Consider the following 25122-nt stretch of genomic DNA (forward strand, 5'->3'; position numbering starts at 1 on the left):
ATGGCGGCGCAGCAGCTCTAGTTCCTGCCACTGCACACAATGCCTCTACAGCAGGGGTGCTCAATAGGTGGATCGCGATCTACCGATAGATCGCTAGGCAAAATGAGTAGATCGCGGAGTGCTGACCCCCCCTTCAGGTGCCTCTGGGAGGAAACGCCGGGAGTAAGGCCCATTGTACTCAATGGGGCTTACTCCCAGGTAAGTGTGGCTAGGATTGCAGCCTCACAGCCTAATCCTAGGCATGTCTACTCAGGAGTAAGTCCTGTTATACTCAGTGGGGCTCAAGGTACACCAACATACATTGTACACATAAATGTTATATGTTATGATGGCACGAACATTGTAAAAAAAACTCTGGTAGATCTCTGGGCCTTGCGGGGTTTCAAAGTAGCTCTCGAGCCAAAAAAGTGTGAGCACCCCTGCTCTACAGCCTTTCCATCTGGAGGGATGAAAGTAGTTATGCGTACTTCTCTAAGGTCATTTACAATGACTATAAAGCAAAACTCCATCAGAATGCTAGTCTCAATAGTGGGGAGGGGGAAAAGGACTGGGCCCTAGATCTGGGAAACAAATTATCTGGCAAAAACACACTGAATGCATGTTCAAAAACAAAAAGTGAGGACCTGGTCCTGAGCCTGTGCACACTGCCTTACCGCTGGCACGCACTGTCGCAAACATGCTGTAAGGCATGTTTGCAAGCCTTATTGAGAGTGGGGAGGGAGGCAGCGGGACGGGTGGAGGTCTGCTCCACCGGATCCTGAGCCTGGTGTCGGGCCACACGGAGCAGTCTGTGGCAGCTCCAGAGCTGCTGCAGAATCAAGTAGTCCAATTGCAGGGCTCCTTCCTTTACTTGGGGGAAGGGGACAAAAGTCCCCTTCTCCTGAAGAGGCGGCGACAGTGGCCCAGGGCGCGCTGGATGCCGCAGTAGTTGTTTCACTGCCGTGGCAGCCCCACACTCTGCGCAGCTCAGGACTGGGCTGCCCTTACATCAAAAAAAATCACGTTTTGTATATATGCTAATATATACATGACACAAACAATACAGTTTTCAGTCGAATTTTCTTCAAAAAGTGGAGTAGCAAATTTTGGAATAACAACACTGTATGAAGCATTTTTGAATTTTTTATCCTTTTTGAGCAAGTGGATATCATGTGTTTAAGCTTTTCACTTTTAACTCATTTCTTGGTTCTGATTTCTCTTTTCTCTAAGATGCATGTTTGCACTCTTTGTATTCATAGAATTCAAAAACCCCAATGTTACAGGACAACAAATAGTCTGACATAATTTATTTTCTCGCACTTGAACATCTTTCTAAGTGGTCATCATAAGGTCTCATAAGTCAATTTTAAATATTGAGCAGTCTTTATGATTCTCTATGCAATTTATATTATAACCAGACCCATTTGCTAAGAGTTATCATTCAAATTTTATAGATAGGAAGCAGACTCCAGTAAACCCATTAGAATTTGAACACAGTGCTTCCTGTTCCAAGCAAAATATTGGGGAAAAACAAAAAATCTCATAACAGTGGATCCACTAGTGGATATACTATGTGATTCTCTGTGTTGTCCCAATTTTGTTAAACTAGAAACACAATGGTAGATTAATTTGCCTCTGAATTTACAAAGACAGAAATATAAGGCGAGGTTAAAGCCAGTTAACACAATTGCAACTCTGGTGCTTATATGGGGGCACTAATACACACAAAGATCTAAACGCATAGGGCCAACTCACTTCCAATGAATCAGGAAGTTTTCCTTGCACTAGAGCCAAAACAAAATCTTATTCATGTACAAAATTTGGCAAAATTTCAGAATCTGAATTCTGATTTTCTAAAAATTTGCATTTGAAATACAACTTCTTTGGAAAAATTTAAACAAGTCTTGCTGGTGGACAATAAGCAACATGTATTCATTGCCATGTACTTTTATTCCTTTTTCCCCCTCTAAATCATGTGTTCCCAACCTGTGGTCCATGAGACCCTAAGAAGTAGTCTGTGAGGTCCTGAGAAAAACAATCACCTTTGATCACTTCCAGTGTCTTGCAGAGCAAGCAAGCTTCTATGGACCACCAAAGAGCGGTCTGGTCACAAGCACTGAAGTGTCAGCTGTGGGTGATCCACTGTCCATCCTTTTTAATAGTCCATGAGGAGGTGCTTGGGAGACCACCAGAGAGGGTGGAGACCATCCCCAGCCACACACAGTACACGACAATTCTGATTATTGCCTCAGTGGTCGGCGAGCTTCTAAGGTTGGGAACCACTACTCTAAATCTTAAACTCAACTTCTTTTATACTGGGAAGCTTCAAGCTGGAAATGCAGATTAATTTGGGGGGAGACTATTGAAAACCCCTCCCACTGCTCAAAATGTATTTTTCCTCTGCTTCAGTTACACTTGTGCTACTCTTCTTAACCCTCCATTCCAACAGTGAAAATTATCTTATATTTTCTCTTCCAGAAGTTTATATCACCTGTAGAATAACATGTGACAGCACCACATTTCTTTATATAGAGATCATTAGTATTCCCTCATCACTGGTGAGGGTAACTATTGTTGTCACTAAGCTTTGTAGTGCTTTATCATATAAACAGCAGCGTGCCAGCCACACTTACAATTACTGTGATAGCATTGTTCCTTTACACTACATTGTGGTGACAGGAAAATGGCCATATCCATACCTCCATCCTATTGCCAGATAACAGCTTGTTCATATGATCATGTAAAGTTAAATAATTATCTCTGAGGTAATTCCGATAGACGAGATGTCAGAAATATATGTATTTTAATTTGGGCAGATGTTAACTAGATCTTTTAACACAGGACAGTTATTCCTATTTGTTTGAATAATCATAGTTGCTAAAGAGAAAAAGAATAGATTGTTTCTTGTGTGTGTGTGTGTGTGTGTGTGTGTATATAAACATTGTGTGTATGTTTTGAGTAAAAAGGATAGAGTTATATGACTAATCTGGTACATGACAACCCAATCCTACGTGGACACCACACTGAGGCCGCAATCCTAACCAACTTTCCAGCACTGACATAAGGGCAATGCAACTCTGAGGTATGGGAACAAACATTACCTTAAGGAGGCCTCCATGACTGCCACCCAACTGTGGGATGCAGCACATGCCCCTGGCATAGCTGTGTCAGTGCTAGAAAGTTGGTTAAGATTGTGCACTGCGAGTGCAGGGGCACCAACACTATGTCCAGTGGATACTATGCTCTGTCATGAAGGAAAGGCTGGTTGAGGGGGGGTGAGAAGTGTAGCACTTACACACCTGATCCAGATACTGCATAGCTCCCTATGGGATTCCTTTGACATAGTGCTTTGCTGTCACTGGGGTGTGTCCAGCACAGGAAGAGGGTTCGGGATCTGACTCAGCCTCATTCTGCCCCATCAACTATCATCTCCACTCTGCTGCAGACAGGATTGCACTGGCGATCAGTCTGTGGCACACAGCTCTCCAGCTGCTGCACTGGTTTCCATGTAGTGCCCACTGGTTGAAGGGGCAGTGCCAGTGGGATAGCCTGTGTGCTGGTGTATGTGGTAGTAGAGTGGTGTTTCCCCTGGTTAGGATTTGGCCTTGAGCTTGTGAAATGCCTGGGATTTGGCTGTTGTAGGGTTCGGATTGTGACGGAATAATATTTCCTGAAGCAGTGAAGAAAACAGAGACAATTGGGCAAGCCATGTAAGTGATGAAGCTATTCCAGAAATGGTCTCAACACCACATATGACAACACTCAGATCTGCTCAACACAACAATTAGACAGTGTCAGGCAAATCAGCTAGAAGTCACGTCACAGTGAGAACAGTAATAGAAACTTGCCAGAATTAATTCTGAATAAAGCATTATGCTCCCAGGAAAGCCCTTGGCATGACAGACCAGGAGTGAGGTACTTATTTCCAGGGACTTCCTGCCAAAAGGACCTGCCACTAAAAACACCTATTCACCTTTGTCATAAGCCCTAAGGCACTCCTTCCTGGCACAGCTGCAGAATAAATTAGCTGATTACTGTCTTTAGAACCAAGGGAACAAGAAACAAAACAAGATGTGACAAAACACTCAGAACAGGATAATTACTTGATCTTCTAAAATAAGTATCTCATGACAGATGCAAATTCATACACCATCAGTTTTCTTGAGGACTAGCGTGGGTTTACATAAAAGGTATGAAAATCAGTTAGCATTGGCGCACTCTGCCTGCTCAGGCATACTGGAGGATTTCTAGAGCAGCTTAATCAGAGCTTAGGCCCCAAAGCCAAGACATACCCCTATAACATGCAATGGTGAGAACACCTTTGAAAAGTGCAGTGTGCTTTTAAAACATGTTCAGAGAGCATTTATAGAGTGCATTTACTCATTTTATTGTGTAAATACAACCAGCCCAGACTCTACTGAGATTAGGTTAAAGGTTAAATTTCCAAGCTGACAAGACCTGGACATTTCTTACTTCATTATTTGCCACACTGACTCAAAATACGTTTGGTGATTTGATGAACACACAAAACAGCTGATACGTCCAACTCCTCCAGTGGTTTAGTGAAAAACAGTCAGAAAAGGAAAAGAGGAAATTCTCAATACACACTTTTTAATTAACTTTCAGACATGTGCTTCAAGATGCTTTAATTTGGAATATGAAGATTGCGTTATTATGGTATATAAAATAGAAGAGTTAGTCTGATGTGCTACAATCTAGTCAACATAAGGGAGTTTTCACACTATTTTTCATTATTTGTGCATGTGCAGAATAAGAAGTGGAAGGGAGCTATTTTTAATTGAATCTACATTAGAGCTCCCAAATTACTGTGAAGTATTTTGTGTGTACTCCTTAGATATGCATGTGACAAACACATGCATCATGTACTGGTATATTTGTCAGCGAGCTGAGACTGGCCATGTGAGTGAACCTGCAGTAGAAATCCAAAGTTTGCTACCACAGAGTGAGTGAAAATATTTTACAACTGCACTGCAAACACATGTAGGATGTTTGAATTTCAGCTGTCCAAAGTGCAAAAAAAGCATTAAACCATCATGGCTTGATCTCACTCTGTATATCAGAATGATTCACCCACAACAAGCAGCACATTTTATTCACAGGTGATGGTCAACAACATGTAAGTGTGCACACAAAGGTGGTTGTCAACCTTTGCACATGTAGTTATTTGTATGTTACACTGGATGCACACAAACTCTGTGCTCTCTGCACTTTTCAAGGGATCCTGGCCCTATGTTGCAACATACAGTCATGTACACAAAAATGTGAAGGTGCATGCACAGCGTAACCTCTAAATGTTGTGCATGGAGAATCCCCACCTCCACTTTGTCCATAAGCAGGTACTGGGAAGAGAGGGGGAAGAAGAGAGAGGACTCCTTCCATTCTTCCACCCCCCCTTACCACCCTGAAAGGGAGCGTGTGCAGTGTATTGAGGGTGAACTATTTCGTGTCCAGAGACCTCTTTCCTCTGGGACCTGAACTGCAATTCTATCCACACTTTCCTGGGAGTAAGACCCATTGACCACAATGGGACTTACTTCTGAGTAGCCATGCACAGGATTGGGCTCTAAGGTTGCAATGTATTCACACTTCCCTGGGAGTAAGCCCCATTGACCATAATGGGACTTACTTCTGAGTAGACATGCACAGGCTTGGGCGGTAAGCCAGCGACTCACCGGCGTTGTAGAAGCGGTCCAGCACCGTCGTCTCCCCGAAGTCCAGCTTGCCGAAGTGCAGCGTCTGCAGGTCGGCGCCGACCGTCTCGCAGGCTTCCCGCAGACTCTGCAGGGCCCCGCTCTCCGCCGCCTGCAGCAGCCCCGGGCTGGCCTCGTTGATCACGTACGCCACCGTAGTCCTCCGGGTGCTGCCGCCGCCGCCTTTGGCCCGGGACGCCGCCGCCGCCGCCTCGGTGGAGGGGCAGGTAGCACTGCCGCTGCTGTCCTCGTTCCAGAAGGTGCCGGGAGGCGGTGCGCCGGAACTGCACGGGAAAGCCCGGGCCACCCCTTCGCCCGCCGCGGGCGCCCTCCTGCCCAGCCCATCCTCGTACGGGACCGGGCACCCTCCAGCGCCAGCTGTGCCCGGCGGGCTGGGCACCGAGAAGCTGATGACCCCCTCGCTGCTGTCGCTCATGCCGGCTGCCCCGGGACCCCTTCAGGCCGATGCCATCTCCTCCCACCTCCTGCTGCTGCCTTGCCCCTGTCCGCGGTGCCCCTGGTGCCAGCCAGCGCCCGACCAGCAGCCCTTCGCCGACCTCACGCTGCAAAGCCGCTGGCGGCGGCCAGGTACCCGCGACTTCCTCCAGAGCCTGCTGCCACCATTGCGCACTCCTTCCCCGGGCGCGCCAGGCTCACCAGGTGGGCGCCGAGCCCGCCGCTCTCTAGGTACTCAGTGGCCTGCGATCGCCGTCTTCGGCAGCCTCCTGCCGGGGCGCACCGCCGTCTCCTCCTGGGCGCCTTGGACAGCGGGGAAGCGAACGGAAAGCAAAGCAGCCAGGCGAGCACAGCCCGGCCACTTGTTGCATCGCGCTACTGTTGCAAGCCCTGCAAAGCTGCCAGCGACAGCCCCGCCCGTCCGCCCGCCTCCACCACGCCCCCTGCCTTGTAGTACTAAGAACTGCGCATTCCGGCGCGCTTGTAAACATCAGAGCAGTGCCTAAGTTTGCGGGTGGAGGGGGCATCGTGTGTGCGGCTGCTGACGGGGAAAAAAGGCCCTCCCGGACTGGAAAGCGTCCCCTGCTGCTTCGCTCTGAGCAGCATGATTTGGCCCAAGGGCTGCTTCTTCAACCACCAACCCGTCAGTAGTAAAGGGCTACTGTATATGGTTCTTCTTGTCCCTCTTGACAGCTACAGATGCTCGTTGAAACGTCTCCAGGAGGCTGTTTCTCAGACTTGACTCTAAATGCAGTTCTACCCTGATCTTCTGGCTGGGCCGCAGAGTGAACCTTGCTCTCCAAACGAGAGGAAAAATGGAATCAATCAAATGCTTCTAGGAATTCTCATTCCATTGCACATCTTGGTCTCTCTGGGGATTGCTTCTCCTTCCAAACATTGTGGCACTGTAGCGTTTTGTTTATACAGAAGCTTGGAGCTGGAAATGAACAGTGGATTAAGTCTGACTGAAGCCAGGATTGACTTGCAAGTCACTGTGCATGAGACTGGAATGCAGTGAAGTTTAGTCTGTTCTGTACAACTTTGTGTAGAGTAAGCCTTAAAGAATCCACACACACACACCCCTGCTTTCACACAAGGCCTGCTAGGCTGTTCCGCCTAGACATTTTCATGAAATTTTGCAGATCTAGGACACGCAGTCAATTCTGAGCCTCCTGTCACAATGTCCCTTAGGTAAGAGGTATCCCTGAGCAAAAGGATAGGGAGAATCATGTGGCATGGGTCTTGCCGAACTGCAAGGGATGGCAGGGCCTCCAAAATTTTGTCAAGATTCAAGAGACCTTTATTGGCATAATTAAAATACATAAACTGTGAAACAAAAGTTGGATGACTGAGGGCCCAATCCTATCCACACTTTCCTGGAAGTAAGTTCCATTAAACACACTAGGCCTTACTTCTGAGTAGACAGGCATAGGATTGTGCTCTGAGTCATTCAGATCATCCTAGTCTGCACTGAACCAGACATCATTGCATAAATGCAACAAATCATGACAAATTTCATCAAGGAGTACAAAGTTTCTTTTGGGCCACTCCCCTTCTCCATTGGATCATAATTTCTACAAATTACTGTATATAAAACTATGGAGGCTTACACAAAATGTGAATGCTGGTCTTCACATAATATATGCAAACATTTTCTGAGAATCCAGGAAATTTCTAGCCTCCCCTCCTTTGGCTCCCGGGCCCCCTTTTTGACCTTGGGCCCAGGTATGATGTGCCCCTGCATTCCTCTCTCGTGCACCCTGGTGAGATTGAAAATGTAAGATTGCAGGAAATTTTGCAGGGCCCTCCATTGGCTCCTGGGCCTTCTTTTTGACCCTGGGCTCAGGTACAATTTACCTCCTACACCTCCCTCACATGGGCCCTGTGGGATGGCATGCTTGAATGCTTCATGTGAAAACTTGTATCACATAGAAAATTAGCCCATTGAATAAAGGTTTTCTGGTCTAGCCTTCTTCCTGGTATGCAAGGTTCTGTGTGCAAGGATATTTTTACATGCTCCAGGCATTCAGAAATGCCATCCCCCCATTTGCAGTCTATAGTGGAACAGCCCAGCAACAACGACCCCATGTGAATCCATTGTGAGCCCAATCCTGAGCTCAGCGTGCCAGTTCATTGCTGGCATGCATTGTTGCAAACGTGCCATAAGGCATGTTTGCGAGCCCTAGTGCCAGTGCTCTGCCGGTGGTAGCCCAGTGCTGGTTGGCACTGGGCTACCACCAGGCGAGCACCAGAGTTCCGCCGCTTGGCAATTGCGCATACAGCCAAGTACTAGTTGGCAACCTTCAGTCTCGAAAGACTATGGTATCGCGCTCTGAAAGGTGGTTCTGGAACAGCGTCTAGTGTGGCTGAAAAGGCCGATTCGGGAGTGACAATCCCTTCCACACCGGGAGCAAGTGCAGTCTGTCCCTGGCCTGTCTCCCTGGCTATGGGCCTTCCTTCTTTGCCTCTTTGCCTCAGACTGTTGGCCAAGTGTCTCTTCAAACTGGGAAAGGCCATGCTGCACAGCCTGCCTCCAAGCGGGCCGCTCAGAGGCCAGGGTTTCCCACTTGTTGAGGTCCACTCCTAAGGCCTTCAGATCCCTCTTGCAGATGTCCTTGTATCTGCAAGAGGGATGTCCTTGTATCGCAACAGCCAAGTAGCAGTGAGGTAAGTGGAGGCGTGGGGGGAGGCAGGGAGGAGGTGTTCCGAGGTTGGGGGAAGTGGAGGGAGGGTGGGGAGGAGGCAGGGAGTTCCGGGGGGGGGGGGAAGCAGGGTGGGAGGGAAGGGGGAGTGGTAGAACTTTGCTCCACTGGATCCAGAGCCTCCATATCGGGCTCACTGCCCAACACTGAGGCTCTTGATTCTCCACCAACCTTTGGGTTAGTGGTGAATCGAGTAGCCCCATTGCGGGGCTACTTGGGGGAAGGGGACGAAAGTCCCCTTCTCTCGAGGAACCACTAGCAGCTGCCTGGAGTGTGCTGGATGCAGCCATTTTCAGCGCCGCTACAGCCCCACGCCCCAGGCAGCTCAGGATTGGGTTACCAGACTCTATACTACAGAAAGGAATACATACTTGAAAATTAACAATGTTTCCAGGCCTCAGATTGCCTGTAACATTGCCAACTCTTGACTGCAGCTATTCCTGGATATTTTTTTCCTTCAAGTATGATGTAATGTCATTAAGTCCAGGAGACATTGCTAAAATACCCAGGATTGTTTTCAGCCATCACCTGGAGTTCAGTGCTGATTCCTAAAGACTCCAGGTCAATCATGGAGGATCTACAGCCTATAAGAGCCAGGGTGGTGTAGTGGTTTGGGTAGTGGATTTGAGGCCAAATCCTATCCAGTTTTCCAGCACTGGTGCAGCTGTGCCAACAGAGCATGTGCTACATCCTTCAGTAGGAGAAGAGTCATGGAGGCCTCCTCCAGGTTAGGGAATGTTTGTTCCCCTTCCTCCGGACTACAATGTGGCTGCACCAGCATTGGGGAGTTGGATACGATTGGGCCCTTAGACCTGGAAGATCCAGGTTCAAATCTCCTCTCAGCCATGAAGGTCCTGGGTGACCTTGGGCCAGTCACTTTCTCTCAGCCTCACCTACCTCACAGATTTGTTGTGAGGACAAAAGGAGGGGAGCAGCTGTGTGCACCACCCTGAGCTCTTTGGAGGAAGAGTGGTATAAAAATGTGAAAAATAAATAATGGGTGGACTATATATTTATTTAACAGTATTTATATAACAACAACCAACCAACCTTCCAGAGCCAATGCAGCAATGCCAACAGAATGCATGCTGTATCCTGCGGTGGGAGGGCAGAACTGGGGCCTCTTCAAGGCAAGGGGACATTTGTTCCCTTACCTTGGGGCTTCATTGCAGCTGCATTGGCACTGGAAAATTGGTTAGGACTGGGCTGCAAAAGACATTGTAATGTCCACCCCGAGTACATATGCTGACCTTTTTTTATTTTTAACTCTCATGTGAAATGTTTTCAATTTATTACATGCGTCATTTATTGCCTTTGCTGAAGTGTGTGTTTTCAGTAGAAATGTCTTGATTTTTAAATTACATTTACTGATTTTGAAAACTTAAAGGAATTAAGAATAAATAAGAGGAGCGTTTACCCTGGAAGTTTGCTTCCAACATTTTCTTTTCACAACATTGTCTCCTGTGAATGTTTCCTTTCCTGAAACATAACAACGAGCACATTGTTGACATCTCATGGGATATGGTCCCTTGTCATAGCCCTAACAGATGATGTAAGTGGAGATGTAGAACTGGAGACAATTATGCCCAGGGTGGGAATTGTAAAAACATTGTAAGAATGAAGTGAGAATGAACTTTTGGAGTAACTTTTGTTTTATACATTTAGAAACAGAAGCTTGTAACAAGAGTGTGACATAATAGTGAGTTGTAAAAGCCTCTAGTCATAAAGATGTATTCAAATTCTATTTATACCTTGCGCCCCTACAGCTTACATGTTTGTACTGGCATAGTTCTATCTAGATTTATGCAGCTGAACTGAATAATATGAAATGCCTTGTCACACAGCAGGTAGAATGATAGTCTCTAAACTGATTGGAAGAACTGTGACCCATGTTTGTGTCTTACTCACAGTCATCTGCTTGCAGATGCCACAGGCATACAGGGATTTTAGTTTTAGAATACTAAAATCCCTGTATGTAGTTTATGTAGCCTAGGGCTGACAGCTCATCCTAAGTGGGTCTACTTAAAAGTAAGTCCCATTATGTTCAGTGGGGCTTGCTCCCAGGAAAGTGTGCATAGGATTGTAGCCTGAGATACATATATGAAATGGTGCTCACGTATAGCTGTCCATAATCTAGAATACACAATCCAGAAAATTAATTGGCATGGCAGTAGGGTTTGCAGGAAATACAACAGCGCAATCCTGTGCTCATATACCTAGGTGTAAGTCCCACTTTACACAATGGGATGTAGTTCTGAGTAAACTGGTATAGAACAGCACTGTTAGCTTCTTCAGTGTTGTGTTATGCATGTTTCTTGAGAAAGTTGCATTTTGAAAAATAGATCTTGGCTGCCATCTGCTGTTCTCCTGAGTATATTACTCCTTTCAGAACCCTGTTCCATCTATACCAGGGGTGTCAAATTCGTATCATTCCAAAGGCCGAACAACATTCATGGTGCCTGCTGAGGGCCGGAAGTGATGTCATTAGGCAGGAAATGATGTCATTAAACTGGTATTAACAAAAAAAAGCATTTTTCCTCACTTAGGAACTCATTAGCTGCAAATAACAGAAGAGAATATACACAAATCTTTATCATATTTCAAGATATGGGAGAGCCCAATTTTCATGTGGGCTGCCCTTATAGCAGTAACACCTCAGCAGCTGAGAGCCTGAGGGCCAGATAAAAAGCTTCCATGGGCCGCATCTGGACCCTGGGCCTTATGATGACACCCCTGATATATACTGATACTTATGATCTTTGGCATTTCATCTTGAAATGTTACAATGCAGACTTTGGGGCCATTTTCACTTATTCTTTTTTCCCCCCTTGCTGAATATCCCAGGCTGATTATGAGTTCTGGAGAATCTGAAAGCTTGCTGCTCACTGCTTTATAGTTTTTTATATTGAGCCAAACAAACATATTGCCCTATTTTGGCATATGTAATTTTTTTTTACAGTGGATCAACATGGTCACAGCTAATATAAGGAGGAAAGAAATTTTTAAAAACCAAGCAGGTATGAAAAAGAGTTTGGACTTTGGCAGTGCCCAAGTGCAGATCTTAGCACAAGTCCAAGTAAGCAATTACAGGCAATCATAAAAGAAAAAAATGTCCCAATGCTTCTTAGTTCACTGATCCGTAAGTGTACATACTTAAGGATGCAGCTTTCTGGATTTAATTACCCCTCTCCTTTTCCTCAGCAAAGTGGCTAGAACTGGCTGTGCACAGGTTCACTCTGAAAGAGCCAGACCAGCACACACACAAACATTCTGAGGTTTGACCTTAAGTAACTCAGGTTCAGTGAAGCCATATCCTTGTCTGATTGGATGGCTTATGATCAGATGGGCATCCCTACCTGCCCTCTAATGGTCTGACTAGGACGTTTTGTTCTGGGTGGACCCAAGCAATGAAGCAATCCACAAACAACCTATTTGCTTGGCCACATGGTCCTTCTGCAGTGGTGCTGACCAGTAGCGTCACTAGGGTTCGGGTCACCTGGTGAGGGATGCCAGCGCGTCACCCCCCCATGCAGTGGGCAGGGCAACACCCCAGGTGGTGGGTGTGGTGATGTACCATCACTCCACCCCCACTGGTTTTTTGTCTGTACCTTTTTACAGAACAAAGATTGAACACATTCTGCATCAAATTACGCATTGATTGATATATAACATGCTGGTATTATTCCTCCAAACTGTGATTTTAGTGATTTTGGTCACTAGTGGTGTCACACACACACACACCCCGGGCGTCAAGTTACTAACACCTTATTGCAACAGTTCTCAAACTTTTAGCAATGGGACCCACTTTTTAGAATGACAATCTGTCCAAGACCCACCAGAAGTGATGTCATGGTGGAAGTGAAATCATCAGGCAAATTAAAATAATGAAGTATAAATAATTAAATTAAAGTAAAACAAATAATTAAATAAGCAGAAGCCAGCCCTGGTCCACCAAGTGAATTTCCTCTGTAGCCTGCCTGCAATAACACCCCCCCTCCAAAATCAGTAAGGTTTTCAGCCATACCCAGTGTCCAGTTCAGGAACTTTTGTTTAAACCAGATCACTGTCAGGACCCACCTGGCTTTGCAAGTCTCAAAAAAGTTCACCTTATCAGCTGAAGCCTCTGTTTTGATCCTTTTTAGTGGGGGGGGGGGGGGAGGCTGCCTTCTGGAGCACTTGTTTAGCTGCGGGTGCATAGCATCAGGACCATTCTGGTGGCTTCGTTCCCCTTTGCCTGGCCTGACCACCAGCCAAGGCACGTTTGCTTACTTGTGAGTAAACGCAACCGTGAGGCTTAGTTTTGCTTTCCATAAGGCTCAATACATTTGTCTGCTTGGAGGGAGGGACTTCATTCTAAGGTGTTTTTGGGGGCTGCATTCATTGGATCTGAACCATCCTGGTGTCTTTGCACTCTCTCAGTGTTATATAGTGGGTCTCACGCATCAGTAGACTTGATTAAAAGTTCCATCATAGTTTATTCATACTCCAAATGAGTTAAAATCACACACCCACATACACAAATACCCCAGATATATATACAACTCCAACAAGCCTACATCCCTCTTGATTGGACAGCCAATCACATATAACCTGTTGCTTTTCCCACAGGTGATAATACTCACATACATAACACCCCTTCCCCCCAAGGGTTGTTTAGAATCAACACACATAGTCCTCCAAATATCTAGGTCGTGTACGCTCTCGTACAGAGCGACGCAACACTGGGACTGAAGCCTCAGTCTCCCTTGTCAGCTCTTGAGTATTCTCTGGAGCCGATAATGTCACTGTAGGAGGACTCTCAGAAGGTGCCCTAACATCAGTGGGTCCAGGTGGAACTGGAGAAGGCTCCAATTCCTGAGATGTAACGTCCTGACTGGCACCTGCACTGGGCACATCTTGTTGTTGATCCCTGGGGACAGGGGACAATGTCACTGGCGCTGAATCAGACACTCGACGACGCATCTGATCCAGATGACGACGATAAATCCTCCCATCTGGGATGGCCACCTCGTATGAAACTGGACCCGCAGCCCGAGAAACAGTCGCTGGAATCCATGCCGGGCCATTTGCATAATTCCTGATATAAACTGAATCATCAGGACTGAAGCTGCATACTGGCTCTTGTGTCTCCGCAGTTGGCAGCTTATCAGTCGTTCCATCAGGATGCAATCTGTCCAAACGGGTTGTCAAACGCCGTCCCATTAAAAGTTCAGCTGGACTATGACCTGTAGTAGTACAAGGGGTCACTCGCTGGCCAAAAAGAAATGCTGCCAGCCGATGATCCCAATCACCCTGGATAATACGAGACAGAGATTCCTTAGTAGTCCTCACCATCCTCTCTACCTGGCCATTCGTGGATGGATGGAAAGGGGCTGATGTCACATGGCGAATCAAATACCTGCCTATAAACTCTTTAAACTCTGCAGACATGAACTGTGTAGCATTATCTGATACGATAGTGTCTGGTAGTCCATGGGTAGCAAAAATCCTACGAAGGGCCCTAACAACTGCCCGAGAAGTCATAACATACATAACACTCAGTCTGCCCTTTCCGAAGGACTAAGGTCACTTACTCGCGAGTAAACGCGCGATATGGCTCAGTTTCAAAGGACTCCATGCATTTTCCCCTCCAGTTTCTTGACCATAACTTTTGATAGAAATGATATACTTCACTCTGGTTTTTTGCATTGCATTCTGCTGGAAATTCTGCATCCAACGGAATATAACATGATGTGGTTACTCCTATCCACTGCGATTTTAGTGTGTCACCCCCTCAGTGTGCGTCACCCCGCCATGTGCGTCATCTGGTGCGGATCGCACCTCCCGCATCCCCCCAGCGATGCCACTGATGCTGACTTCAAAGTGACTCACAGCTCAATCCTACCCAACTCCCCACATGGCAATGCAGCTGCACTGGCATAGCCTCCACTGCATCCTGGGGGGGGGCGTGTTTGCTGCTGGAGGTTTCCTCAAGGTAAAAGGACATTTGTCACCTTGCCCCAGGGTAAGCCGAAGCAGCTGTTATGGGACAACTCAAACCTGCACCAGTAATATTGCTGGCACAAGTCTGAGTTTATCAGTGCCAGACGATCAGACATGGGAAAGGAGTCAGAATTTGGTGTGCGCTGCTGCCACCAATCTTACCCCCGTTCCCAGACCTGATTCGCCCTTCCCCTGTCCCCATCCCATTCTGCCTATCCTCTGAACATTCAAAATTTTTGAGAGATGTAATTGTATGATGGGATAAGAATATAAGGGCATAATCCTAACCAGGTCTACTCAGAAGTAAGTCCTATTTTGTTCAGTGGGATTTACTCTCAGGAAAGTGTGGTTAGGATTGCAGCCTAAGGGCCCAACTCTATCCAACTTAGAATTTGTCTTCAACTTCCAGACATATATTTACTCTCACTTTACTGACTGGACTGCTCTTGTCTTGGTTTTAGTAGCACTCCAGAGACAACACACAGGCTGGATTGCTTTTCTGCTTGCCCCATTTTATAAATAAATTGGCCAGCTTAGTGCTGCTGAAAGAATGTCATTTGCTTTGAGAAGGAAATACACAGCTTTAGTTTTTCATTGCCCAGGTGGAATTTCAAGGCTGGTGGTTTCACTGTGGGGGTGGGGAAGCAGCAATGAGACATTTGATCTGGCTTCAGTGAAAGACAATTCAGAATCTCTCAGTGCTACTTGAAAGTTTCACACACATAGCTATGGTCACACTTTAATTAAAGTTGTATCATAAACATGGAAAAATAGGAGGAAGTTATAATAACTCTGGTTTGTATTGTAAAATATACTCCCCCCCCAAAAAAAAACACCTCTCTTTGATAATCAGCTGGCTTTGTGGTAATACAATGATTTTGTTGGGGTAAAGACAGACAAACCTTTTGGAAAGGTAAGCTACATATGAAAATAACACTTTGGACACTTGTTTCCTGGCAGCAATAAGACAGCAATTTACTGATCTCTCTGAAGCCCCAAGAAATGAAATGCCAAATGTGAGAAGCAATGGAAAGCCACACTAAGAAAGAAAGGCTCTTCTTTTTTTAAAAAAGAACAAGGTATATTTATTTTCATTTCTACTGTACTCCTTTAATGTACAATTAGAGTAAAGCCCTCTGCTCTTGAAAGGTACAGATGTCTTTCTCCTTAGAGGCCATTAGGTCAACTGTTTGACAATACCAGCAGAAGAAGGAAGAGAGAGCCCTTTGTTCGCTGATATATCAACGATATTCATTAGATCACACAAGCAAACTAGAATAATAAGAGAGAAGACATGCTTCTACAATGAAGCAATTGCTGGGCTGGGCTGGGGCACCTTCCTTATGAGGAAAGGCTACAGCAGGGGTGTCAAACAGCAGGAGGGCCAAATATTATTCATGGTTCCTGCTGAGGGTCAAAAGTGATGTCATTAGGTAGGAAGTGATGTCATTAAACAGGTCATAACCGAAAATAAGCTCTTTTTCTCATTTAGGAGCTCATTCACTGCAAATGACAGAAAATACACAAATCTTGATCATATTTCAAGATATGAGAGAGCCCAATTTTCATGTGGGCTGCCCTTACAGCAGTAACACCTCAGCACTGCTCAGCAGCTGAGAGTCTGAGGGCCTGATAAAAAACTTTCACAGGCTGCATCCAGCCCCTGGGCCTTATGTTTGACGCCCCTGGGCTATAGCATTTGGGCCTCTTCAGCCTAGAAAAGAGGAAACACTAAGGTGTTTGGGTGTCTTCAGCCTAGAAAAGAGGCGCCTGAGGGGGACATGATTGAGACATACAAAATTATGCAGGGGAAGGATAAAGTGGATAGAGAGATGCTCTTTACACTCTCACATAACACCAGAACCAGGGGACATCCACTAAAACTGAGTGTTGGGAGGGTTAGGACAGACAAAAGAAAATATTTCTTTACTCAGCATGTGGTTGGTCTGTGGAACTCCTTGCCACAGGATGAGGTGACGGCATCTGGCCTGGATGCCTTTAAAAGGGGATTGGACAAGTTTCAATCCTTAAAAGGGGATTGGACAGGAAAAAATCCATTATGGGTTACAAGCCATGATGTGATATGTGCAACCTCCTGATTTAGAAATGGGCTATGTCAGAATGCCAGATGCAAGGCAAGACACCAGGATGCTGGTCTCTTGTTATCTGGTGTGCTCCCTGTTTGGTGGGCCGCTGTGAGATACAGGAAGCTGGACTAGATGGGCCTATGGCCTGATCCAGTGGGGCTGTTCTTATGTAATCAACGGCACAATCCTAACCATCTTTCTAGCACTGGTATAGCTGTGCCAGTGGGGCATATACTACATCTTGCAGTTGGGGAGCAGTTATGGAGGCCTCCTCAAAGTATGGCAATGTTTGTTCCCTTACCTCACAGTAGTATTGCCCTTATGTCAGTGCGGGAAAATGGGTTAAGATTGTGCCCCAAGTCCACACAGCTCTTCTCCCTGCAGTTAGGGTAAGATAATTCTTATGACAACTTGTTGTGTGCCTTGATGGGGAAATTTTGAATGGACCATAATAATGGTTGTGTCTCATTATCCACTGGGGTTCCATTATAGAATCTCCAGTGGATAAAAAAAAAAAAATCAGCGGATATCAAATCAGTGGAAAAATAGCTTTAAAGTCCCACTTCCAATTTTCTTGCACCTCCATTGTCACCTCAGAAGGCATTGGTATAGATGCTATACTGCATTCAGCCACTAGATGTGGTGAATAATGGAATCTAGTGGAATGAAATTATAATTATTTAATAGGTGGGATAATTGTTTAATTAAGGTGGCAAATAGGATTTTGGCGCTTTCCCCCTTGTTACAAGGCATTTAAAGGATGTGGGTATTAGTGGTGAGTCAAATCAGTGGATTCCAGATCAGTTCCACCTGTATGCCGGATGAGACCATCTTTTCTCTTTTGAGTGATCCAGTAACATATTGTACTGGAGAAGTTATTTTGTGCAGTGGTGTCCAAAGTTTTTAACATTGTGACCCACTTTTTAAAATGACAGTTTTGGGAGTCACCTAGCTTTACAAGACTTAAAAAAAGAGTTTCACCTTACCAGCTGCTCAAGTCCCTGTTTTTATCCTTTTTACTATGGTGGGGACAGCCACCTTCTGGAGCATTTGTTGAGCTCCCTGTTCGTCAGATTGGGACCATTCTGGTGGCGTTGCATTTTCCTTCACCTGGCCTTTGATAAGAGCCACGGAACATTTGCCTACCCATGAGTAAATGCACATGTGCTGCTGTGTTTCACATTGCATGGAGCTCAGTACATTTTTTTTGCTAGCATGGAGGAGCAATTTCCTTCTCAAGTGACTTTTGGGGCCTGCGTTCATTGGATTGGAGCAATTCTGGTGGCATTGCATTCCTCTCAATCTGCCCTACAAAGTGGACTGAGGCATAGTTGTCTACTCATGCGTAAACATATGCATACACTGCTCTTTTTGGTTCCCGTAGGTTGTCAGCTATCAGCTTGTCAATTTCAGTTTCACAACTCACCAACAATCAAGTCATGACCCACAGTTTGGGAAACAATGATTTAGGGCCCAATCCTATCCAATTTTCCAGTGCCAGTGCTGCTGTGCCAATGGCATATGCACTGCTTCCTGTGATGAGAAGGCAGTCACAGAGGCCTGCTCAAGGTATGGGAACATTTGTTCCCTTACCCAGGGGCTACATTGAGGCTGCACAGGTGCTGGAAAGTTGGACAGGATTGGGCCCTTAGTGTTGCGTGATGCAAAGGTAGGAACCACCTCAGACAACAATAATAAATAAAATAAATTAAAAAATAAATCACTATTCTTTTTTATCCAGAGCACATTTTTTTTTCCCCATTTTATCAGGCAACACTATTGCTAACTTTGATAAAAGGTCAACTTGTAAAGCAACAAGACTGTGTGATGTAACAACTGTTGTCCTTGCAGGAATAAGACTCTGGGGGCCAGAAGTGATACCAGACCATGAAAGATCCATCTGAAATGTTGTGCGGTTCTTGAAAGATAGAACCTTTCTGTTATTGTAAAAATCCCCTCGGGGGTTTAGAGATAACCTGCCTAAGTGAACCGCCTTGAATAAAGTCAGAGGAATAATCCGATGACCAGGAAGGCGGTATATAAATACTAGTATTGTTGCTATTATTATTAAATCTGTTCGAATACTGGTGGATTGTAGCAAAATGTAGGTACATCACACTGTCTCCCAGGGTTTTCGTGCCTCTGAGCACACGTTCCAGAGCCAGAGTGTGCAGCCAGAGTGTGCAGCCGCACGCTGTCTCCCAGGGTCTTCGTGCCTCTGAACCCATGTGCTGGTAGCCAGAGTGGGCAGCCACGCACCGTCTTCCAGCCTCCTCACTGAGGCTTCTGCCCTAGAAGAGCAGTGACGCTCTTCAAAGCAGTGACCTCAGAAATGTCACTGTAGCCACGCATTTGGGTAACAAGAAGCATCTTAGGGCCTGCTGCCCTTGCCCATAGCTCCCCCCCCCCGCGCGTGGGAGAGGCCTCAGCTCTTGGGGGGCTGCCTGAGAAGGGCCACTTCTGTGGGGGAGCAGAAGGTGCCTGTCAAAGGCTGTTGGGGACTGGGGCGGCGTCCTCGGCAAGGCTCTAGGCAGCCCCTCGTCGCCCAGGGCGAGAGGCTGTCACCCTTGGGGGCTGCCTTGTCCATCAGACCCAGGAAAGGGGCGGGTCTTCCCTTGCCCACAACCAAGATGGCGGCTACGGCTACTCTTGCCCTCAGTGGCGACGGGAGGGGGCGTTCACGAGGAAAGGGGTGGCCGTTGAGCGGGGGGGAGGAGGAGGAGCGAGGCCGGTGAAGTTATGAGCCACGGAGGTGGCGCGGATGGCGGCGGCGCTGTGGTGAAGCTTCCCAGGGCTCAGGCGTTCCGCCTGCCCGGTCGCCATGGCTACGCCGTCGAGTTCTCCCCTTACCTGCCCGGGCGCTTGGCCTGCGCCGCCTCGCAGTACTACGGGATCGCAGGTGAAGCGGCGGCAGTTGGCGCATGCGCAGAACGCCCGCTAAGTTGAGGCGGCTTCCTGGGTTCCTCGCTCTTTCCCCCTCCCCCCCTGGCTCCACTGGAGCCTCCTGTGGAGGGGGGGTGGGGGGATGTTCTTCCCCCCTCACACAACCCCAGAAGCACCAGGGGGCTTCCACTGGCACTGGGTGCCTTCAGAGTTACAACAGACCAAAGGAAATACTTTATTTCTGGACCCAGCCTGTGAAACTCCTTGCCACAGGATGTTGTGATGGTGTCTGGTCTAGGTGCCTTTCACCCATTGGCCACGCCCACAGGTGCACACACTGTCCCTGTTGGGTATACACAACGTTGGCTTAAAGGGCGGGTTGGACTGACAGGTTTCTAAAGCCCATTACAGGTTGCAAGCCCTGATGGGCATGTGCCCCCCTCCCCGAATTTAGAAGCCTCAAAATGCCAGCTGCACCAGGGGAGGGCACCAGGAAGCAGGTCTCTTGCTGTCTTGGTTGCTCCTTGGGGCATCTGGTGGGCTGCTGTAAGATACAGGAAGCTGGACTAGATGGACCCTGGGCCTGATCCAGCAAGGCTCTTCTTAGGCTCTCTTTCCAAGTAAGGGTGGATAGGATTGTAGCCACGATCCCTGGCTCCTTGACTGTTTGGAAGTACAGCAAATCCCACTGATTTCTGTGATATTTATTTATTTATTTAAGAGATTTCTACCCTGCATTTCCTCTGCTGAAAGCAGATGCCCAAGGCGGCTTACAATTTGATTTCAAAAATAGGGTGCGCACTTGGAATTTGGCCACTTTGAACTACTAAGTGAGAGTTACATCTGTGTAAACAGGTTTACGATTGTATATTTCAATGCAGAATACATATTAAATATGCGTTAGCATTTCCTTCTTTAGGGCCCAATCCTATCCAATTTTCCAGCACCGGTGCAACTGCAATGCAGCCCCAAGGTAAGGGAACAAATATTTCCCTTACCTTCAGGAGGCCTCTGTGATTGCCTCCCCACTACAGGAAGCAGTGCATACCCCATTGGCACAGCAGCACCAGTACTGGAAAATTGGATAGGATTGGGCCCTTAGTAAGAGTCTGAGTAGAAGAAAACCCTGTTCTAATACATTGCTGTGTACTTAGTGTAGTTTCTTTTACCATGCATGACCATAATGCAGTGGTTCCCAAACTTCTTTGAATGGTGGCTCCCTTGACCTACTGGACCATTGGCTACAATCCTATACAATGCATAGGGTGGTGGGCTTTTCACAAGGATTCCGCTATTTCCTGGCTGGTTCCTGTGGTTCCCCAGGGAGCCAGGACTCACAGTTTGAAACCACTGCTATAATTGCATGGATGTATCTCGTGGTAATCTGGTCTAGCATGCTGTTTTGGGGTTCTGTTGCTGTACTTTGGGTTGCATCCATCCAAGGTATTTATACCTTGACAAAACAAATCGATCACATTAAATAACTGGCAGAATCTCACCTTAATGAAGACTTGTTTGTAAAAAAGCTTTGTCTTTTAGCAAAGTGGGACGTGTATTTTCCAAACAAATACTAAAATAACTTGTTCCCAGTGCGGTCATAATAACTTCATATGATGGCAGTCATAACTGTACAGTCTTATGAATATTTTAATTTTAATTAGGTGCCACTGTGTTCAGTGAGACTTAATTCCAGCTGTCCTTGGGGTTGAGCTTTAATGCAGTGTTTCTCAAACTATGTGTCGGGACCCACTAGGTGGGTCGCGAGCACATTTCAGGTGGGTACCCCATTCATTTCAATATTCTGTTTTTAATATATTAGACAATGCTACCATGATATGTGACTGCATTTGGGGAAATGCTACAGATATGTTCTTTTTACTGTGTATATGCTTTTAACAATGATAGTAAGTGGGGCTTACTCCTGGATAAATTTGGATAGGATTACAGCCTTGGATTGTCAGGAAAAATTTTTCCTGGTTGATTATGTCATTTGTGGCCATGACATCACTTCCTGATTAATAACATCATCACTTTGGGTGGGTCCCAACAGATTATCATTCTAAAAAGTGGATCCTGGTGCAAAACTGTTTGAGAACCACTGCCTTAATGTCCCACTATTAACCAGGAAATTCAGATTAGCACCATTTATAGTTCCTCATATTTGACTTTGCAACCACTGGAAAAGGAATCTAACATGCAAACTTAACCTGGAATACATAAGACAGTTAATTGCAAATTTCAACATGTTTTTGAGGATTAAAAGAAGCATACTTCCACCATCAGAATTCTGCAAGTAGGAGCGTTGTGCCCACCAGAACCCCTTCCTCTTATGGAAGGCCCCTTTCTGTGAACAAAATTCTTCTTCTACTTGCAGGGGATGCTTCTGACCAGAGAGCTGTGCACTCTGTGCTGTCTTAGGTTACAATTCACTGTACTTAATGCCTGTAAAGTTGCTCTCTCTAGGTTACTGTGTCACTTCAGCTTGCACTGAATGTGAATGATGAGTGTGAAATGATTTCTGAACATAAACATGCTGATTTTGACAATAAAAATTAATGCACAAGTTCTCCTACATAAGCCCTATTCAGATAAGTGGAAGCTGCATGAGAGCATGATTGTACTCTTGCACTGATGCCATTAATTTCAGTTGTATTTATACTAGATAACCTCCTGGTAGATTATGCACAAATATGATGGTCTCTATGTATTATGTAGCATGGTCCTATTGTTGCAAGATTCAAGAAAGCAAGACTCAGTACTCAAGGGTGATCATTTGCAGGCTTTATTTCATTGCAGGCAATGGGCATCATCCAAAGCATTGAGAGCAATTTCCCAATGTTAACTGGACCCTTTATACCATTCTGGGTCCTTTGTTTGAAAATCTGAACTTCCCATTGGCTGACGTTTGACATCATAGATGGGGCTAAGTCTTAATAGGCTATAGATAACTTTAGAGACACCTGATAGGCTTGTGTCAGGTTACAGTTCCCATAAAAGGTAAAAATTAAACATATTGAATTACAAAGTTTTCAAGAACCAGCAGGGATTGCTATAATATCATTTTATCCAGTACTGACCCTTACTTGCATCCATCAATCCAATTAGGGGCTTCCTTGACAGGTCTCCCTACCATCCTCATTAAGAGATGACCCAATGCTCAAAGACAGGTGTGAAGACCTCACCTTTGGCAGAACTTCAGACCCATTTCTTGGCATGCATCCCCTTCAGACTCATCCTAATTAGGATGGCCTTGCTTGAGCCACCTGTCTTATCTCTTCTGCATTTCTTCTCCTGGTTTTAGTAGAACACTATGGGGCCCTCTGCAAAACAAAGACCTTTAAACTTCCTTTAACAGTTTCACTAAAATCAAACATTTTGACTTCTATGTCTTAATTCTATATAACTGTTGTGACCAGTTACCTTGAGTACATTGGTATTAAGGGATATGTCTTTTGCCTTAAAAAGCGTGAAAGATATTGGCAGGCATAGTGGTGTATATTGTTGCTAAGAAGTGACCTCATTCCTCTTCAGTGGGATCCCAACATTTTGCCCTAACTCTAGAGTTTTCTCAAGGGAATAAAATAAAACTGAAAAGTAGTTAGCTGATACTTAGAACTTCTGTAACTCACTTGGAGCAAAATATGGTCTTAAAAATACCTCCTTAAAAAAATATAGCAAATATTTCTGCCTGAAGCTCAAAAGAATCATAAGCTTTGACAAATACAACCTTCCACCAGCAGAGCTTATCCCATGTAGATGTGAAGAGTTTCAAGTGAGTTTCAGTAGTTCTAGGTGTCAGCTAACTACTTTTTAGTTTTAGTCACTTGAGAAAGCTCTACAGAGTTAAGGAAAAATGTTGGGATAGACTTTTTGATTTTAGCCTTAAAACTTGAAAATGAATCTTTAGTCAGTAACTTTGGCTACAGAAGCCTGACAGCCCAATCCTATGCATGTCTACTCAGAATTAAGTCCCATTTGAGTCAATGGGGCTTACTCCAGGAAAGTGTGGATAGGATTGGGCTGTTAGTGACTAAATTTTACTGTGTCCTTACTTTCAGGAAAGTGTGTATAGAACTTAAACTTTAGATTAGTGGTTTCCAAAATTGGGCGCACATACCCCTTCATTTTTACATTGTGGTGTTCCCAATGCATGCTTCCAGCAATCTGTTTCTTAATTTACCATGGCATTTGAGAGTCATACTTGCCTTACAGATTTGATCTTCATAGACAATAAAAAGTAGCTGCAAGATATTGTTGGTTGTGCTTCAAATCCATACTGGAAGAGCTTACAGAGAAGTGTTTTTGATATTTGGTCTTATTTCTGGAGTCCTGTTACTGTGGAGTCTTGCACTGGCATTCTGTATATAAGTAGAAGTCCAAAAGTCCAGGTGTCTTCTGGATAATTCAAGTATTCAGTCCAGACAATTATTTTTCACGTTATAAACCATGGTAGTACCTCAAAACTTCTCTACTGTCAGATAAAGTGGTTTGATTTAAGGCTTTATTCTCTTTCCTTTTAGGTTGTGGAACTCTGATAGTGCTGGAACAAAATGAAGCTGGACTTCATCTCTTCAGGAGGTAGTAAGAGTCTATATTATCAAAAATTGTTATTGTATAATCTTTATTTTGGAATGGGCTGTTCTGGCATGGTTTTGTTTCTTTTTTTATTAAGTATTTTATTTATTTATTACAGATATAGGTAAGCAAAATGGGTTAGACTTTGGGCAGGTACTACACAGGTTACCCATGAGGATATGGCCCTAGATTGCAACATGCATTATTCAAAAAGAAAAAAGAAAAGCAATCAAACGACTGAAAAAACACAATAATCTTCAATGCAAAAGCTATCATATTTGCCATTATAAAAATTTAAATTTATCTAAATACTCAATATTGTTTAACTAAAATTATCTATCCAGTCATAAAAAGGCTTCCAATATTTTCTTACTCTACCTAAATCTCTCTCTTTCATTCTTTCTGTTAAAACTTCCATTTCTGCTATTTTATAAAATTTGTCTATTAAATTTTCTCTAGTTGGCACGTCTGTAGATTTCCAATTTTGCGCAAACAGTATTCTTGCCACTGTAACAATATGTACAATAAGGTATTTTCTATATTGATCTTTAATTTCTGATGTCACATTTAGGAGGAATATTTCTGGTTTGAATGGTAATACACAATTCAGTATCTCTTGCAAGAATTTATGTATCATTTTCCAGTATTTCTTTGCTTTTTCACATGTCCACCACATATGATAAAAGGTTCCTTCAACCTCTTTACATTTCCAACACTTATTTGATGACCTAAAATACATTTTTGCTA

The 25122-nt window shown here is 45.1% G+C and overlaps 2 protein-coding genes across 2 annotated transcripts in view; one reads left to right on the plus strand and one right to left on the minus strand.

Annotated features, from left to right (window-relative positions):
- Window positions 1-6495, minus strand: part of MAP3K5 (mitogen-activated protein kinase kinase kinase 5) — a 119521-nt gene extending 113026 nt beyond the window's left edge. The window contains exon 1 of the mRNA XM_066611226.1: window positions 5673-6495. Within this exon, the coding sequence (XP_066467323.1) occupies window positions 5673-6126 (454 nt within the window). The 5' untranslated portion in view covers window positions 6127-6495. The remainder of the gene's footprint in view (window positions 1-5672) is intronic.
- A 13136-nt stretch (window positions 6496-19631) lies between these two features.
- PEX7 (peroxisomal biogenesis factor 7) overlaps window positions 19632-25122 on the plus strand; it is a 75281-nt gene continuing 69790 nt past the window's right edge. The window contains exons 1-2 of the mRNA XM_066611229.1: window positions 19632-19816; window positions 24321-24378. Of these exons, the coding sequence (XP_066467326.1) occupies window positions 19657-19816; window positions 24321-24378 (218 nt within the window). The 5' untranslated portion in view covers window positions 19632-19656. The remainder of the gene's footprint in view (window positions 19817-24320; window positions 24379-25122) is intronic.

The sequence above is a fragment of the Tiliqua scincoides genome, chromosome 1 (assembly GCF_035046505.1).
Source record: "Tiliqua scincoides isolate rTilSci1 chromosome 1, rTilSci1.hap2, whole genome shotgun sequence".
In the NCBI taxonomy this organism is placed as follows: Eukaryota; Metazoa; Chordata; class Lepidosauria; order Squamata; family Scincidae; genus Tiliqua; species Tiliqua scincoides.